The 14,068-nt window shown below is 41.6% G+C and overlaps 1 protein-coding gene across 6 annotated transcripts in view; it reads left to right on the top strand.

Annotated features, from left to right (window-relative positions):
- Window positions 1-14,068, top strand: part of SON (SON DNA and RNA binding protein) — a 32,984-nt gene that overhangs the window by 1,378 nt on the left and 17,538 nt on the right. For 5 of the 6 annotated variants that reach the window (XM_045036654.1, XM_045036655.1, XM_045036656.1 and 2 more), the window contains exons 2-5: window positions 1,820-1,986; window positions 4,006-9,942; window positions 11,776-11,936; window positions 13,858-14,004. In XM_045036654.1, the coding sequence (XP_044892589.1) occupies window positions 1,820-1,986; window positions 4,006-9,942; window positions 11,776-11,936; window positions 13,858-14,004 (6,412 nt within the window). Of the gene's footprint in view, window positions 1-1,819; window positions 1,987-4,005; window positions 9,943-11,775; window positions 11,937-12,165; window positions 13,690-13,857; window positions 14,005-14,068 lie in introns of those variants that run through there. The other variant, XM_045036659.1, reaches the window with a different exon arrangement.

Genomic DNA, 14,068 nt, shown 5'->3' with positions numbered 1-14,068 from the left:
AAAAATCAGTTATTGTATTTGAAAAACAAGTGTTTTATTGTAAAAACTTTAGAAAAAATAAAAACTTAGAAAGTGGGAAAACCGCATAATGTTCTTTATGTTCTTTCATTTTTTTCCCCTGTGTGTACAGATGCACATACATATTTTGTGAATTGTGATCATCTTGTTTTGTGTTGTGTTTTCACCTGATCGCGAACAAGTTTGTCTTTTGTCCCATTCTCAGTCGTCTTTTGGGACCTTTTTTATGGTTTCATAGAATTCTTTTGTAGGAATGTATTGTTGGATATTTAGATGGTTTGAAATTTTCATCCCTTTTCAGTAATTGAGATGAATATTTGATGACTTAAAGATGATTATAATCTTTTTTTAGTTATACTTTGGTTTTTAAATCCATGGCTTAGTAGTAAGGTGATTGATTATGTGTACGTGCTTAGGAAAAGAGTAAAAGAAGCTCCAGAAAGTCTAAAAAGAATATTAGATAAAGAAACTTATTATTGGGAATATTCAGCTTCTTGTCAAATGAGTAATAAATTATCAGTCTGAGAGCAAAATTTTGATTATTCCAGTGAGCTATATTTGTCATATTTTCCTGCGTATTTTTACAAATATCAATTTGAGTAAGGGGGCTGACGTTTAAGTAAAGTAAGTTATTTATTGTGTATAGATGGTTGTTAAGAAAGTATAAGCTCTGGTTTTGAATACCAGCTTCACCTACTAGTAACTGTGAACTTTAGTTCGGTTTCATCTCTGTGGGTCATTGTCCTCATTTATAAAATCAGAATGACAGTGGTAATCATAGAGTTTTGTTAGGATTAAATGAGTTAGGGAATGTAGACCCATGACTCTAATTAATAGTCAATAAGTGTTAATTATTATGTGACCCATTAAAAAGCCAAGTGTTCTAAATTTAGTTAACTACTGATTTTTTTTGTTTTTTGACCATTTAGACATTTATCAGGAGTGAAGCATAATTGATCGGTTTTTGTTAGTAGGTAAATTAAATTGAGTGTGTTAAAATTATTTTTCAAAACAACTCTGTTAACTTACACAAAAATAGGAAAAATGACTAGCTAAATGACATGCTTCTCATGTCCAGATTCTTACGGCCCTGTGAATTGAAAACATGTTGAGCCATCTATATTAATTTACTGTTAGTGAAATAAAATGTCACTTGTTTCCCATGAGTTTTTTTGAACACCAGAAAATACTTGGATTCTTGACAGTGGATAAAAGCTATATAAATGTATTTTTCTTTTTAAACTTCATGGCATTTCAGTAATTTTAATCAGTCTAAACCTGATCTGAGGCTACAGTTTTACCCTTTTTACTTAATGTGTCTGTGGTAACTGTTCGTTGATATTGTTGATGCTGATTGTGATCCATGTACAGGTGTGGTTTTATTGTGGCTCTAGTTTTCTATCATAATGTTAGGTGGTGTATTTTTCTTTGGATATGTGATTGTGATCAGTAGGTTTTTTTCCTCTGAGATAAAAATGCAAGTTAACCCGAATCTAAATCAGTTTAGGTTTCTGGGAATATTTTATTATTTATTTTATGAGGAGCTTAGAAACCTCTTTTAAAGATTTTTTCTTAATTTTCACAGTTCTGAAAACTAAGTTATTGTGTAAAAATAAAGATGTACCAACTTTGAGTAGTGTGAAGGAGGCACTGTTGGTGGGGAATATCCTCTGAAAGAAATCCCAAAATGGCGAAATGTATGAACGGTATAAGATTATTTTAATCAACTGAGTTATAAATATTAATGTATTATATAGTGTGGTAAAAGTATTAATGAATTTTGAAAACTTTTCTTGTCAAGTGGAAGGAATGAAGGCCAGCTCAATGGTGAAACAAATACACCTAATGAAGGAAACCAGGCAGGTGATGCAGCTGCCTCTGCCAGGAGCCTACCAAATGAAGAAATAGTTCAGAAGATAGAGGAAGTACTTTCTGGGGTCTTAGATACAGAACTGCGATACAAGCCAGGTAAGCTGGGGATAATCAGCTGTCTTAAAAACTAAGGTTTTTAATTAGTTAACAGTATTATTTTTTTATTGCAGGGTATTTAAAAGTGTTTATTAGACTTTACTAAATTTTACTTTACTAAATTTTATTTACTGAAGACATTGTTTAAATTTTTCTGTGACAATATAGTTGTACTGTAACGTGAGCAAATACTTAATTTGCTTTGCTGGTGGAATATTATAACTGTATTTGATTCGGTCTTGTGCCTCATTGCTAGGATTCTGAAAGCGGGTTTTCACTGAACAGTTGTGTAAATGTCAGCTTTGGAAGGGGCAGGAGCCTGGACCAAATCTGTACTGATTTTACAACCCTAGGAGGTTTTAGTTTAAAGCGCAAGGTTAGAGATTGCCTTGTTTTTGCATCTACTCCTCCTAAAAATGCAATGGATGGAGAGGAGTCATTGCTTTGGTATTTAGTGTTTTGGAAATTAAAATAATTGATGTTTAGAAATGAAAGACTTATGATCAAGCACAAAAAGAACTATCTTCATTTAGTTTTAGAAATGGGCGGGTGGTATGGTTTTGTTTCTTACTTGAATTGTTTTTGATATAGGACATGGTAAAAACAGCATAGACTTCAGCTATACTTAGGTTTATGGTTGTAGCAACTTTTTTTTTGAAGTATAATTTAGCTAACTAGTATGAGGTGCGTGATAACTAGTAGAAAGTTATTAATTTTGTTTTAGAATAGGTCTTGTCATGGATTGATTCATTTTTTCTGTAATCTTTTTTGGTTATTTACTTATTTTTTGAGAGAGAGAGCTAGAGCATGAGTGGGGGAGGGGCAGAGAGAGAGGGAGACATAGAATCCGAAGCAGCCTCCAGACTCTGAGCTGTCAGCAGAGCCCAACGCGGGGCTCGAACCCACGAACTGTGAGATCATGACCTGAGCTGAAGTTGGACGCTAACCAACTGAGCCACCCTGGCGCACCTAAGTTTATTTTTGAGAGAGAGAACGAGCGGGAGCAAGCTAGAGCACGAATAGGAGAGGGGCAGAGAGCAATGGGGAGAGAGAATCCCGAGCAGGCTCCTTGCTGCCAGTGCAGAGCCCAACTTGTGGCTTGATCATAACCTGAGCCGAAATCAAGAGTTGGACGTGTAACCAACTGAGCCACCCAGGCCTCCCTCCCCAGGTCTAGATTTCTGATTAGCTTTTCTGCGATGACTAAAATTTATCTAATTGGATATTGGTATTAGAATAAATTTACCTGGTTGTAAAGTAGAAAAGAAGTTATTTTCTATTTCAGGAAAGTGCAGTGGTTTTAAGTTAAATGTAAAGAGGTAGAAGAATTTCTTTTCTAAGTGACTTATTTTTTAAGTAAAAACATGAAGATTATTTTGGCAATTTTAGAGGAGGGTTGGGGGGGAAAGGTGTTTTATTAGAATGTAACACGGGTGTGATGAAGTAAAGTTCACGTTTGGTGTTGATGCTTTACATTAGTTGTTTAGCCCTTCGTATACTGCATAAAAGCACTCATTAGCATTTGCACGTATTAGCATTTTAACTTACTTTGTCCTCTAACTTTAGGAGACCGTGTCAGTAATTTGGCCAAGTCCATTCATCTAGTGAGTGGTGATTGAGTCAGGATTCAAAAAACAGATAGTAAAAATTGTTTAATGAGTGTATCTTTTATAGCAATTTGAATTTTAACAACTGGTAATACAAAATATTCTTCGGTAAGTGTAGTTTGAAAGTATTTTGCCATGTTTTGAGAGTTGGAGAAAAAAGTTTTAAGCTTGATAAAACACAGTATAAGTCTCAAGTTTTTATGATAAACTGATAATTTTTTTTTAAGTTGCTGATAATTTTAGACTTTAGTTGTAAAAAGAAATATTGGAAAAGTTTGTAGGTAATTGGTATATAGAAAATAGTATTATACGATGGCATTTTAATATGGAATATGAGTCTCATTTATGTGATATATCTGAGTTTACATTGGGGGATGTTTGACAAATTAAAATCAGTTTCCCTTACTTTCAGACCTGAAAGAGGCCTCCAGAAAAAGTAGATGTGTGTCAGTACAAACAGATCCTACTGATGAAATTCCCACCAAAAAGTCAAAGAAGCATAAAAAGCACAAAAATAAAAAGAAGAAAAAGAAGAAAGAAAAGGAAAAAAAGTATAAGAGACAGCCAGAAGAATCTGAATCAAAGGCAAAATCACATCATGATGGGAACATAGATTTAGAATCGGATTCGTTTTTGAAGTTTGATTCTGAACCTTCCGCGATGGCACTGGAGCATTCTGTAAGAGCGTTTGGCCTTTCTGAGACCAGTGAATCTCCTGCAGTTGTGTTAGAACCTCCTGTGGTATCAATGGAGGTATCAGAGCCACATACCTTAGAAACTCTGAAGCCAGCTACAAAAACTGCGGAACTGTCAGTTGCATCAACATCCGTAATTTCAGTGCAGTCAGAGCAGTCTGTGGCAGTCACGCTGGAACCACCCATGACAAAGATTCTGGATTCCTTTACAATGGCCGCAGTGCCCACTACAACAGTCGTGCTAAAGTCATCTGAGCCGGTTGTCACAATGTCTGTGGAATATCAGATGAAGCCTGTGCTGAAATCTTTGGATACCACACCTGCAGAGCAATCAAAGATGCTAGAACCGCCAGTAGCAAAAGGGCTAGAGCCATCGGAAACCCTTGTGGTATCATCCGAGATCACTGCTGAGGTGCACCCTGAGCCGAGTACATCAACAACAGTGGATTTTCCAGAGTCATCTGCAACTGAAGTGCTCAGATTGCCAGAGCAGCCTGTAGAAGTACCGTCGGAGATCGCAGATTCACCCATGACAAGACCACAGGAGTTGCCGGAGTTGCCCAAGACCACAGCGTTGGAGCTGCCGGAGTCGTCGGTGGCCTCAGTGGTGGAGTTGCCGGGGCCACCTGCGACCTCCAAGCCGGAGTTGCAGGGGCCCCCTGTGACTCCATTGCTGGAGTTACCTGGGCCCTCTGCTACCCCGTTGCCAGAGTTGCCAGGCCCCCTTTCTACCCCAGTGTCTGAGTTGCTAGGGCCCCCTGCGACAGCAGTGCCTGAGTTGCCGGGGCCCTCTGTGACATCAGTGCCACAGTTGTCGCAGGAATTGCCAGGGCTTCCGGCACCATCCGTGGGGTTGGAGCCACCACAGGAGGTACCAGAGCCACCTGTGATGGCACAGGAGTTGCCAGGGCTGCCTGCGGTGACAGCAGCAGTAGAGTTGCCAGGGCAGCCTGCGGTAACGGTAGCAATGGAGTTGGCCGAACAACCTGTGACGACGTCAGAGTTGGAGCAGCCTGTGGGGATGACAGCGGTGGAACATCCTGGGCAGCCTGAGGTGACGACGGCAGCAGGGTTGCTGGGGCAGCCGGAGGCAGCGATGGTGCTGGAGTTGCCAGGACAGCCAGTGGCAACGACAGCGCTGGAGTTGCCAGGGCAGCCTTCGGTGCCTGGGGTGCCAGAGTTGCCAGGGCTGCCTTCGGCAACTAGGGCGCTGGAGTTGTCAGGGCAGCCTGTGGCAACTGGGGCACTGGAGTTGCCTGGGCAGCTCATGGCAACGGGGGCACTGGAGTTCTCGGGGCAGTCTGGGGCAGCCGGAGCCCTGGAGCTTTTGGGGCAGCCTCTGGCAACAGGGGTGCTGGAGTTGCCAGGGCAGCCTGGGGCGCCAGAGTTGCCTGGGCAGCCTGTGGCAACTGTGGCGCTGGAGATCTCTGTTCAGTCTGTGGTGACAACAACGGAGCTGTCAACGATGACCGTGTCGCAGTCCCTGGAGGTGCCCTCGACGACAGCGCTGGAATCCTATAATACGGTAGCACAGGAGCTGCCTACTACATTAGTGGGGGAGACTTCTGTAACAGTAGGAGTGGATCCCTTGATGGCCCAGGAATCCCATATGTTAGCTTCTAACACCATGGAGACCCATATGTTAGCGTCCAACACCATGGACTCCCAAATGCTAGCATCCAACACCATGGATTCCCAGATGCTAGCGTCCAACACCATGGATTCCCAGATGTTAGCCTCTAGCACCATGGACTCCCAGATGTTAGCAACTAGCTCCATGGACTCCCAGATGTTAGCAACTAGCTCCATGGACTCCCAGATGTTAGCAACCAGCTCCATGGACTCTCAGATGTTAGCAACCAGCTCCATGGACTCCCAGATGTTAGCAACCAGCTCCATGGACTCCCAGATGTTAGCAACCAGTTCCATGGACTCTCAGATGTTAGCAACCAGCTCCATGGATTCCCAGATGTTAGCTACCAGCACTATGGATTCCCAGATGTTAGCGACCAGCACCATGGACTCCCAGATGTTAGCTACTAGCTCTATGGATTCTCAGATGTTAGCATCAGGCACTATGGACTCTCAAATGTTGGCCTCCGGCACCATGGATGCTCAGATGTTAGCATCTGGTACCATGGATGCCCAGATGTTAGCATCTAGTACCCAAGATTCTGCTATGTTGGGTTCAAAATCTCCTGATCCCTACAGGTTAGCTCAGGATCCTTACAGGTTAGCTCAGGATCCCTATAGGTTAGGTCATGACCCTTATAGGTTAGGTCATGATGCCTACAGGTTAGGGCAGGACCCGTATAGATTAGGCCATGATCCCTACAGACTAACTCCTGATCCCTATAGGATGTCACCTAGACCCTATAGGATAGCACCCAGGTCCTATAGAATAGCCCCCAGGCCGTACAGGTTAGCACCAAGACCCCTGATGTTAGCATCTAGACGTTCTATGATGATGTCCTATGCTGCAGAACGTTCCATGATGTCATCTTACGAACGCTCTATGATGTCCTATGAGCGGTCTATGATGTCCCCTATGGCTGAGCGCTCTATGATGTCAGCCTATGAGCGCTCTATGATGTCAGCTTATGAGCGTTCTATGATGTCCCCTATGGCTGAGCGCTCTATGATGTCAGCTTATGAACGCTCTATGATGTCAGCTTACGAGCGCTCCATGATGTCCCCAATGGCTGACCGATCTATGATGTCCATGGGTGCCGACCGGTCTATGATGTCGTCCTACTCTGCTGCTGACCGGTCTATGATGTCATCGTACTCTGCAGCTGACCGATCTATGATGTCATCTTACACTGCTGATCGTTCAATGATGTCTATGGCAGCTGATTCTTACACCGATTCTTATACTGATACATATACGGAGGCATATATGGTGCCACCTTTGCCTCCTGAAGAGCCTCCAACAATGCCACCATTGCCACCTGAGGAGCCACCAATGACCCCACCTTTGCCTCCTGAGGAACCACCGGAAGGTCCAGCATTACCTACTGAGCAGTCAGCATTAACAGCTGAAAATACTTGGCCTACAGAGGTACCAGCATTACCTCCTGAAGAGTCTGTATCACTGTCTGAACCTTCTGTGAGTCAAAGTGAGATTTCAGAGCCTTCGACATTGCCTGCTAATTATTCAGTGTCAGCATCAGATCCTTCAGTGTTAGCATCAGAGGCTGCTGTTACTGTTCCAGAACCACCATTAGAGCCAGAGTCTTCGGTTACATCAACACCCATAGAGTCTGCGGTAGTAGCAGAAGAGCATCAAATTGTTCCAGAGAGACCAGTGACTTACATGGTATCTGAAACTCCCATGATGTCAGCTGAACCAACTGTATTAACATCAGAACCTTCAGTTATGTCTGAGACAGCAGAAACTTTTGATTCCATGAAAGCTTCAGGACATGTTGCCTCAGAGGTATCTCAGTCCCTCCTGGAGTCAGCTGCGACTAATCCAGAGCCATCACAGAGCGCTCTAGAGCTGCCAGCCATGGCTGTCTCAGAGCTACCAGCTGTGGCTGTCCCAGAGCCACCAACTGGGACTGTTCCAGAGCCCCCAGCTGTGACTGTCTTGGAGACCCCAGCCATGGCTATCCCGGACCCAACAGCTATGGTGGTCTCTGACTCAACAGCTGTGGCTATTCCAGACCCACCCACAGCTGAGGCTGTCCCAGAGACTGTGGCCTTGGCTGAGTCAGAGAATGTTACCATTTCTGTGCCAGTTGTTTCTGCCCTGGAGCCTAGTGTGCCTGTCCTGGAACCAGCAGTGTCAGTCCCTCAGGCTAATGCAGTTGTTTCAGAACCATCTGTTTCAGTGCAAGAATCCACTGTGATAATTTCAGAGCCTGCTATCACTGTCTCAGAACAGACCCAAATAATACCGACTGAGATAGTTGCAGAGTCTACACCAATGATACTGGAGTCTGATGTTATAAGAGGAGTGAATTTACTATCTGGTGATCAAAGTCTTACTCCAGAGATTGGCATGCAGGAGATTCCCATGCATTCAGATGAAGAGCCGCATGCTGAAGGACACCTGAAGAATGACCCTTATGAAAGTGATCATGGTACAAATATAGACCTTAACACAAATAATCACTTAGTTGCTAAAGGGATGGAACGTGACACAGTGTCTGCTGCCGCCACTGGTGCTGTTGGTGAAATTGGTGAAGGGAATATTTTATCCATCGGTGAGACTAAACAATGCACAGTATTGGATACATGCTCTAGTGTTAGCGAAGCTGATGGAGGAACTCTATCTTCTGCTGGTCCCTTTGCTCTTGAACCTGATGCAGTGGGAAGCAGTAAGGGTATTGAATTTGCTACAGCATCTGCTCTCACTTCAGTTAGTAAATATGATGTTGAGGTATCTTTAACCACTCAAGATACTGAACACGACATGATAATTTCCACTAGTCCCAGTGGTGGTAGTGAAGCTGACATAGAGGGACCTTTGCCTGCTAAAGACATTCATCTCGATTTACCATCTAATAACTTTATTAGTAAGGATGCAGAAGGACCATTACCTATAAAAGAGTGTGACCAGACATTAGCAGTTGCTCTCAGCCCTAAAGAAAGTAGTGGAGAAGATAAAGAAGCACCTCTCCCTACTAAAGAGATACTCTCTGATTCAGGATTTTCTGCCAATATTGATGATATTAATGAAGCAGATTTAGTGAGACCATTACTTCCTAAGGACATGGAACGTCTTACAAGCCTTAGAGCTGGTATTGAAGGACCTTTACTTGCAAGTGAGGTTGAACGTGACAAATCTGCTGCCAGTCCAGTCATAATCAGTATACCAGAAAGAGCTTCAGAGTCCTCTTCAGAGGAAAAAGATGATTATGAGATTTTTGTAAAAGTTAAGGACACACATGAGAAAAGTAAGAAAAACAAGAACCGGGACAAAGGTGAGAAAGAAAAGAAAAGAGACTCCTCATTAAGATCTCGAAGTAAGCGTTCCAAGTCTTCTGAACATAAATCACGCAAGCGTACCAGTGAATCTCGTTCTAGGGCAAGGAAGAGATCATCGAAATCTAAGTCTCATCGCTCTCAGACACGTTCAAGGTCACGTTCAAGACGCAGGAGGAGGAGCAGCAGGTCAAGGTCAAAGTCCAGAGGAAGGCGATCTGTATCAAAAGAGAAGCGTAAAAGATCTCCAAAGCACAGGTCTAAGTCTAGGGAAAGAAAAAGAAAGAGATCAAGTTCCAGGGATAACCGGAAAACAGTTAGAGCTCGAAGTCGCACCCCAAGTCGTCGGAGTCGGAGTCACACTCCTAGTCGGCGAAGAAGATCTAGATCTGTGGGGAGGAGGAGCTTTAGTATTTCCCCAAGCCGCCGCAGCCGCACCCCAAGCCGCCGCAGTCGCACCCCAAGCCGCCGCAGCCGCACCCCAAGCCGCCGCAGCCGTACCCCAAGCCGCCGCAGCCGCACCCCTAGCCGCCGCAGCCGCACCCCAAGCCGCCGGAGAAGATCAAGGTCTGTGGTAAGGAGACGAAGCTTTAGTATCTCACCAGTAAGATTAAGGAGATCACGAACACCTTTGAGAAGAAGGTTTAGCAGATCTCCCATTCGTCGTAAACGATCCAGGTCTTCTGAGAGAGGCAGATCACCTAAACGTCTGACGGATTTGAGTAAGTAATTTTAAAATTTATTGGCATTGTAATAGAGGATGATAAAAATCCATTTTTTCTGATCTTTGAGTCAAATGGAATATTTTGGGTTATTGGCTTAGGTAAATGTTTCTATCTTTAAATTTCCATATAGGTGGCTCTTGGGCAACATGGGTTTGAACTGGATGGGTCCACTTATACGTGAATTTTTTGATAAAGTATTAGTATTGTAAATGTGTTTTCCTTAATGGTTTTCTTAATGTTTTTTGTAGCAGACAGCATGTAATACATATGCAAAACATATGTTAATTAGCTGTTTATGTTATCAGTAAGGCTTCCAGTCAGTGGTGTACTATCCGTAGTTAAGTTTTGGGGGAGTCAAAAGTACATGCCATTTTCAAGTACGACGGTATCAGTGCCTTCAACCCCTCTTGTTCAAGGGTCAACTGTAATTAGATTATGGGTTTTAGAAAACTTAGGGATAAGTGAATTAGTAATTAGAGTTAAAAAGATGTGCTTTGGAGTGTATTAGAACCAAGGTGTTTACATACTTGAATGTTTTTACATACTTGAAGTTTGAACTATTTCCTGTAACTGAAAATGGAAAGTAGAAGTCTAGTTAAAGATAAGGCTGGTATACGCTGAGCTTGTTTTACTGCATGTATGCCAACATAGATCCTTGAACACAAGCCTGAAATTACAGTGTGTATTTTTTTTTTAAATAAGTTCCATGATTGAAAATGGCAACACAGGGCTGTTAAATGTGTGCAAAGGTAACTCTGATTGGTATAATGGGTAATGGAAGTGAGTAGGGAATTTTGCACGGTGGGGAGTTCTTTTTTATCTGGGTTGGTGATAATAGCAAAATAAGGTTTTAAGTTTATTAGATTGACTTTAGTATTTTAATAATCTGTCTTTTAAAATAGAGTGCTCTAGTTCCCTTTGATTTAACAAGTGTGCAGGGATGATTAAAAGTGGATGGATAGTGCATCACTACCTGCAATAATGGATAATTTATCATTATGTCAGTAGATTTGACATTTCCAGGTCAGGGTTGTCTAAAGAAAAAGACCTGAACAGTAAGGGAAAATTCATTCAGTTAAGCAAAAGTTGGGTTTTTTTTTTTTTTTTTTTAATTTAGAGAGGGAGAGAGAGTGCACCCGCACAAGTGGGAGAGAGAATCTCAAGCAGGCTCCGTGCTCAGAGCCTGACACTGGGCTCAATCCCATGATGCTGGTATCATGACCTGAGCCAAAATCCAGAGTTGGATGCTTAACCAACCCAGGCGCCCCGAGTTCTTTTTTTTTTTTTTTTTTTTTTATTTACAGAATTACATCTTTGAGGTGATTACAAGTTAGTAGAGGAGATGTGGATAAAATGCATGTATGTCTGTTTTACCAAGTAGTAACCTGCCAGAAAGAGCAGAATATGATGATTACTTGTATAGTTAGGGCACTTTTGAGCACACTGAAGAGGAGTGTTAAATTCTGGCTTGTTAGAAGAGGTTGAATTTGGGCTTAAAGAGTGATTTAAAATGTCATATTAGAAGGAAAGTAATTTTAAGGGCATGATACTTTTGGAAAACAAAGAGGGCTGTGCAGGTGTGTGTGTGTGTCTCAGAGTGTCTGGCAGGGTTCTGTAATTTAGCTATTTTGTGTAGTGTGTGAATGGGAAGCCAAACGTGGACTTAATCGGGGCATTTGCTTAAAAACTGACCCGAAGAGTGATTTGATCACAGCTGTATGTTAGGGCAGAAATTGATGCCTTTAATTTTGTTAGTGTATAAGATTTTAGATAGAACAAAATGTGTTTATTAGTCTTATGGGAAAACTGCTTATATTTTTCCTCTTCCAGACAAGGCTCAATTACTTGAAATAGCCAAAGCTAATGCAGCTGCCATGTGTGCTAAGGCTGGTGTTCCTTTACCGCCAAACCTAAAGCCTGCACCTCCACCTACAATAGAAGAGAAAGTTGCTAAAAAGTCAGGAGGAGCTACCATAGAAGAACTAACTGAGGTAAGCTAGACAGAATTTGTTTACATTCTTAAGTGGATTATTTCAGTGATGTTGACTCTGGAGCGTGCCAAAACCCGAATTGTGGGCTGAACTGATAATGGCTGGCACCGAGTGGCCAAAACCCGAAATACAGATGTGGCAGCGGCAGAAGCTCTGTTTAGCAGGCCATTATCCGGGATGGCTAAGCTCCGCTAGCTAAAAGTTACTTCCCATTACTTTTGCTTTCCAGTTTTAGAAGCCAAACTGACTGAGGAGTGGGACGGTTCGTTTGAATGGAGGAGGTGTTGAGTGAGCAACACGCAGAAGCTCGCCTACAGTTTCGTTTCCATTCACGACGTGTTCACTGATCGCCACGAGTGTACTGCATATACGCAAAGACACAGACAATCTTCAGAAATGATCTTTTGCCACCGGAGCTTGGAAATTAATGAGAATAGCTGGCCATTGCCTGAAAGGAACTTCTTACGCATCAACATTTCGGGTTTTGGCTGTTTGGTACCAGCCATTGGTGATAATGGCCGGCCATTATCAGTTCTTCCTGCGGTTCGGGTTTTGGCAGTAACATATATTTTAGACACACTTGTTTCTGTTTTTAAGAATTTGATCTTTTCAATTGAGGCTTTTTTTGGCTTTGTTTTGTTAATATTATTTTTATTATTATTTTTTTTTTTTGGGAGGACGCTGAAATACTGCTGCTAGGATCCAGAAATACCACACTGTTTCATATATTGAAACTTGTTATTGGCTAGCCTTATGCCAGCCTGCCACTGTTAATATATTCTGTTCCCCTTGGTTACAGGCTTGGTATACTCTGTGTTTTTTGGCCAATTGAGCTTTTTATCCTATTGTAACATTTTCAATTGATAATGGATGTGACAAATTCTACTGCTTGTATAGACAAGTCCACCCAAATTTACTCTGACCTTTTTATAAAGCCAGGTAATGGAGTCTATTCCTTAGCTTCTCAGGAAGGAATTGACTTTGCTTTATGTGTCAGACTTCATCAGTTAACACCCTCTCCATCATGCCTTATTTTCCATTCTTGAGTTTTGTTCCTTTAGAGACTCAACCTACAAAACACTTATGGAGAGACACATGACCATCTAGCCCAATTGTACATGTTTCAAAGTTTTTATTTTGCCATGCATTTGGGGGTTCATATAGTTTCTTAATGTTTCCTCACTTAGATTTATTGAAATATGAATTACAACTTTTTTTTTAATTTAAGGACTTAGTGAAGGCTTCTATTACTTGCTCATCAAATCTAAGCTCCTTCTCTAAAACCTTGTGAACACTTAGTGTTTCCCTGTATGTTTTTAAGCCTCGTTTTCAGCCCTCTTGTTCCTTCTAATACAAGTTTCTCACCTTTTTACCACCATCTAACTATGATGACTCTTTTTTCTTTTCCTGCCAGTCCTTGTTCTTAACTATGAAAATCTGGCTTAGAACTCTTCAAGGAATAGCCCTTGGTTATCAAATTCTGCCTGATTCTTAAGCTTTTATTCTTTCAGCACTTATGTATTCCATTTGTATTATATCATTTTGCACTTGTTAATTGTGTTGCTCTGTAAAAGCGTTCCTCAATTATTTCATGTGTATGTAATTCTGTTTCTTGAACTAGATTGTAAGCTCCTTGGGAGCAGGGACCATGTCTTCTACTTTTTTTTTTTTTTTTTTTTGTATTCCCTGGACAGTGCCCAGTACAGTGCTCTGCACATAGTAGGTGCTCAATAAATGTTGTTGACTGACTGAACAGCTAGAGTGTGTATTTAAATAATAGCCGATAAGCTAAGCTACTTACCTACAACCTGTTTATCTTGTTTTATTTCTGAAAGTTGATTTTATGTGGTTTTTGGTTTTTTAAAAAAACTACATGTTCCACATAAAGTGTAAGATTTATCTTTTGTTTTTATTTTTTAAGAAATGCAAACAGATCGCACAGAGTAAAGAAGATGATGATGTAATAGTGAATAAGCCTCATGTTTCGGATGAAGAGGAAGAAGAACCTCCTTTTTATCATCATCCCTTTAAACTCAGTGAACCCAAACCCATTTTTTTCAATCTGAATGTGAGTATTAGTGTTTATGGTTTGATGAAATAGCATAGGGACTATTTAAATAAAACTCAAACGG

Source organism: Felis catus, chromosome C2 (assembly GCF_018350175.1).
Source record: "Felis catus isolate Fca126 chromosome C2, F.catus_Fca126_mat1.0, whole genome shotgun sequence".
NCBI lineage: Eukaryota > Metazoa > Chordata > Mammalia > Carnivora > Felidae > Felis > Felis catus.
Note: the sequence above shows the minus strand (reverse complement) of the source record. Positions and strands in the feature narration are given on the sequence as shown.